A 4,843-nucleotide genomic window follows, 5' to 3' on the forward strand; every position below is an offset into this window, starting at 1 on the left:
CGGGATTCAAATTCCTTGGCACATACTCACTGAGCTCCTGTAAGCACCACCCAAGGACATGACCCACCACACCCTCATTACTATCACACCTCCTCACTAATTTATACTTCTGAAAACCCACAGAACCTGACTTACTAGATGGTAACAGAATGTTACAAATATTGGACAAACGTCTCTGTTCCTCTCTCACATCAGCCAGTCCAAGAAAACTGATTCCGTCTATAGAAAAACTCCATCCCAGAAGAGCTGGACAGTGCTATTGTCCAGCTCTTCTACCCAAATGGTGCCGTAGGAGCCATTGGTGGCCTGGCTAAAGGCTCTAGGTATTGTTGTCCTGGTCTCTTTTCCTATTCTTCTGTCATGTACCTCCTGGGAAAGTTGTCTGGGTCACGGAGAGTACAATGCAGAGAAATATAGAAATGTCTAGCTTGGGATAGTAAGAATTGTCTATGTTGGTGAATGTGTTCCAAAAGCAAATAATTATGAAGAGTCTCTATTTCGAACACATGGAGGGCCTTTTACACTTCATCACATGCTACATAGTTTTGGGGTTATGCTGATGAAAACGATTGACGGAAAGCTAAGAGGAATATTACAATTGATGACAGAACTATCAATGGAAAGAATACAGATCTTGGATCTCCAATCATGGCTCTACTACTTAATCCTGATTCAACAAATATTTATTAAATGCCTACATAGCCAAACACTTCTTTAAATGCTAGAGACACAAGGATAGATTAGACTAAGACCCCTTTCTGAAAGACCTTAGGAGAGTGGGATAAAAACTCTCTACACTGGAACTGGTGCCAGAATTACAGGGAGATGAGAAGTAAACAGATAATTAAAGGATATTTTTTTCAGTCAATAAGCTCTAGGACAAAAATAGAGTGACAACTTCTGATCCCATTTCCTCATGAGGATGTAACCACCTACTTAAAATGAGATGATGAATGTCAACTACCTGACATACAGCATCCCCAAGCATTCACCTGCACACAAATGCACAGGAATAAATGATCACAGATACACCCTCCACCCCTTGATGGCAATATCTGTGGTAATCGATCTTGGTATGAAATGAAAGCAGAAGGGAAACAAAATCTTTATGTAATTTAATTACACTTAACGCAATTAAGTTACAAATAAATGAATTCAACAAGAATCTATAAAAAGGCAAAACCTAAACAATTAATTCTAAGATAAAAGGACAAATGGAAGTCCAGATACTGGGTTAATGATAGTAATATTAGAATATTATAGATAGTAACATGGCTGCCTTGCCCACTTTGATGATTGCCATGAAGAGCCATATTATTTTTCCATACAAGTAAGGCTCAGTGTCTATAGCTGGGTTTAAACTCTCATCTTCAGATATCTTTGAGAAAAATCAAAAACAATGACAAAGTCCTTCTTAGAGTCACAGAATTTTATACCTCGAATCAACTTTAGGAAATCCTCTGTACCCTTCTCCCCACATCACGGATGCCTGAGGTCCCCAGAGGTAAAGGGTTAACCCCAGAGTGGGACAGCCAGAGCCAGCCAAGGACTCAGGCTTCCTAGACCCCAGCCCACCATGCTTCACTCTCAAGGGCCTCCATCCTGCAGGGAGGCTTTTAGATTTTAACAAAACCAAAAAGAAAGGCAAGGAACTCCAAAAATCAAATTGGTAATAACTGGCCCCAAAAACTTCCAGTAAGTTGCACCTAGGGCAAACTGAGGACCTTTACACGTGGCCAGGGAGCTCTCTTCAAGCAGAATTGAGAACTCCCTTGAGAAAGCTGCCTCCAACACCATAATACATGTTACTAGGTAAATGATGCAGCTAGCTTGAAAGAGGAACGACATCTTTCCATTGTAATTTTCATAGTTTGCCTTAGGAAAGGGGCTCCAAACAATTATCTCTAGGGAGGGAGGTGGAAAGACGAGGTATGCACACTCAAGGGAAAGGGGCTAAGAACTGTGTCCAAGCTATTTACATGGAGAGAGTCCCAGGGTTGTGAAACCAACGAGCTGGAGAAAGCAGCTGGGCCCAGGGCGAGCACTTGACCACACCCCCTGGCCACGCCCTCCCAGCTGCCCACAGAGCCACATCGAATTGAAACGGCAATGAGAGCAGTTAAGATTCCGACGACAGGAGTCGCCATGGCAACGAGATTCATCCTGCAGACAAATTCCGCTTCAATTCACTAGGTCCTTCTTGAGGCTCGAGAAACTACCAGCTTAATGGGAGCAAAACGGTCATGGGTGGCATTTTCTCTTGATGCTCACCTGCAGGTGGAGATGGGGGTCGGTGGGGCGGGGTTGGAAGAAATGGAACATGGGTATCTATTCCTGGGCCTCCTAATATATTTTATGAAGTCAAGAGACAGAACAGCCCAACCCCAGGCTGTGAGCAACTTGAGAACAGAGCCATTAGCAGGGTTTGATGAATGAGTGAGTAAAGGAAAGAACAAGGGTGCTAGGGACTGGGAAATCCAGAGGACTTTATGGAGTTCTCGGGCCTCGTGCACGTCTCCAATCCGAGGGCAAGTGGATCGCAAGCAGTTGCATTTTCCGCACCAGCTGGGAAACCCCGATTACCCAGCGTTCCTGCCCCACAGCAAGCCTTACGATTAGACTAACACCTCCCCGCCTTCGCCACCCCCCCCCTCCCCCCACACACCGCTTTACCATCTCCCAGCCCAGGGCTCCGGGCAGACGCTTCGCCCAGCTCAGGTGCTCTTTGTCGAGGGAGCAATCAGTGCAGGGAGGACAAGATACTCCCTCCCGTTCTGCAGCTCCTCGAACCCGGTCCGCAGGCGGCGCCGCCTCCCCTCGCCGCTGTCTGCCAACACCCCTTACTCCTTCCTCAACGCAGGTTTCCCCTCTTCTCTCTCTTTTGAATCCTTTAGCTTACAACTTTGCCTGAATTAGTCACTCCATCCCTTTCGAATGAGGTTTGAAGTGAGTGTGCCAGGGATGGTGGGGGTTCTGTTCAGACTCCCTCCTTCCCTGTCGCCACCTCCGATTCCACCAAGCCTGCCTTAGGATTCTCTCTCCGAGCCTCCCCCGCCAGCAGCTCCTGACAGCAGCAATGCCCACAGCCGAGGCCACGACCTCCAGTACCCCAGCCCCGGGGTGCCGGCAGCAGGGCGGCTGTACCTGGTACCCTGCCGGCTCTCTTGGCATTCCAGCGCCTCTGTAAAAAAGGAAGGAGGGACCCCCAACCTCGGAGGCTCCTTCCTCCGGACTCGCTTTAGTTTGCTCCGCGCTTGCAGCCATTTTCCCAAATCCAGCTTGGCAGTCAGCAACTGTCTATGTCCTGTTTCCACCCAGCCCTAACCTGAAGGACCAGTTTAATATTTACCTACTGGCCCGGGAGCTTCGGGGAGGCATCAGGAGGGCGCGACGCGAACCCAGTGCCGGGCCCGAAGAAGCGCGCCCACCCCCGCGCCACCGCGCGGTGCCACTTAATGAATGAGTGCGGCAGGCGAGGCGGCGTGTCCCCCTTACCTGAGGAGCCCCTGCATGCTGAAAAGGCGGCTCTGCGCTCCGGGTACAATGGGATCCGGTTAAACAGTTTCCTTTACAGCCGCTCGTAGGTTACCAACTCGCAGGTGACATCACCCTCTCCTCCGCTGATAGGATACAATGCGGCGCCCACTGCGCATGGACTCCCTGGCGGGGCCCGCACACTCCTGGTAATTGTAGTCCCAAGCCCACAAACAGAGCCTAGGTAGCTACGCTACTGGGGCTAGCACAACTACACTTCCCGACTCATTCCTCGGCCTCTTTGTCCCCGCCCCCTCGTCCCGCCCCCGCCGGGACCCGCCCCCTCCCCGCCCTACAGCCTTGCGGTGCTAGCGGTGGTCTTTTGGAAGCTAAGCTGCGGACTGCGCGGGCGAGAGGGGTGGGGGCGGGGGCCGCTGCGGTCGTGCTCTTTGACTTGACCTCTACTCGTCCCGGTGCGGGATCTGAAGGCCCTAAAGGGTCTGGAGCTAGTGCGCGCCGGCCAGGAAGCTCTGACCAGCCCTGTTCTGTTGGCCCTAGCTGGAAAGAGAAGATTAAGCCTTTCACTGCCTTCCCTACGCATAGCAACTAATTAATAGGACGCACGGATTTCTGGGTTAAAAGCGGTCCTGGAATTTCCCCACATCCCGGAGGATGAAGCGAAGCCGACCCCGAAGGAGAGAAATCCCCCAGTGCCCCACTTGGTACAATTCACCTTTCTGTCTTTTCTTTCCTTCTCGCATTTAACGGAGTTAGCGGGAAACAGCTTAGTTGGCTGAGCTGACAGAATAACGGAGGCTGTCACTAATAAAAAACGCAGTGTAATAGACAAGACAGTCGCCGCAACCCTTCCTCAGGGAGCCTGCTGCTGCTGCAGAGATAGTACTATCGCGCAGCCATGCTTTTGTTCTTCCCTGCAGCGGACTTCCCGCTCTGGTGGCTCTCAACTCCCAGGAAGACATCTTTTTCTAAAAAAGTTTTAACGACATATTTACGTACACATGTACTTTTAAATCCACAACACTCCCCCCTCATATTCCATACCTTTCTTTTCAGACATTTTTTTAAATGACCTAAACTAAATAACACCCTGCTGTTCGAGAATTGCCGTGGTCTTAACATACCTAAATGTTTATTTAAAGGTAAGCCAAAGATGTATATCAGAATTCTGAACCTTTCAGGAAGATTTTACTTTTAATATGTAAAATTTTTCCCTGGCATTTTTTATTTTTCAATGAATATCAAATATTATGAAAAAATTCACATTGAGAGCAAATCTCAAGGTGTCTTTTTAAATGAAAAAAAAAATTCAATACCTCTAGTTATTCCAGTGGTAAAGGTCGAGTACATT

The 4,843-nt window shown here is 48.8% G+C and overlaps 1 protein-coding gene across 1 annotated transcript in view; it reads right to left on the reverse strand.

The window, feature by feature from the left end:
* Nucleotides 1–3,300, reverse strand: part of DAAM1 (dishevelled associated activator of morphogenesis 1) — a 156,106-nt gene extending 152,806 nt beyond the window's left edge. The window contains exon 1 of the mRNA XM_023526780.1: nucleotides 3,145–3,300. Within this exon, the coding sequence (XP_023382548.1) occupies nucleotides 3,145–3,264 (120 nt within the window). The 5' untranslated portion in view covers nucleotides 3,265–3,300. The remainder of the gene's footprint in view (nucleotides 1–3,144) is intronic.
* Between the last annotated feature and the right edge of the window lie 1,543 nt (nucleotides 3,301–4,843).

The sequence above is a fragment of the Pteropus vampyrus genome, unplaced genomic scaffold, assembly GCF_000151845.1.
Source record: "Pteropus vampyrus isolate Shadow unplaced genomic scaffold, Pvam_2.0 Scaffold15, whole genome shotgun sequence".
In the NCBI taxonomy this organism is placed as follows: domain Eukaryota; kingdom Metazoa; phylum Chordata; class Mammalia; order Chiroptera; family Pteropodidae; genus Pteropus; species Pteropus vampyrus.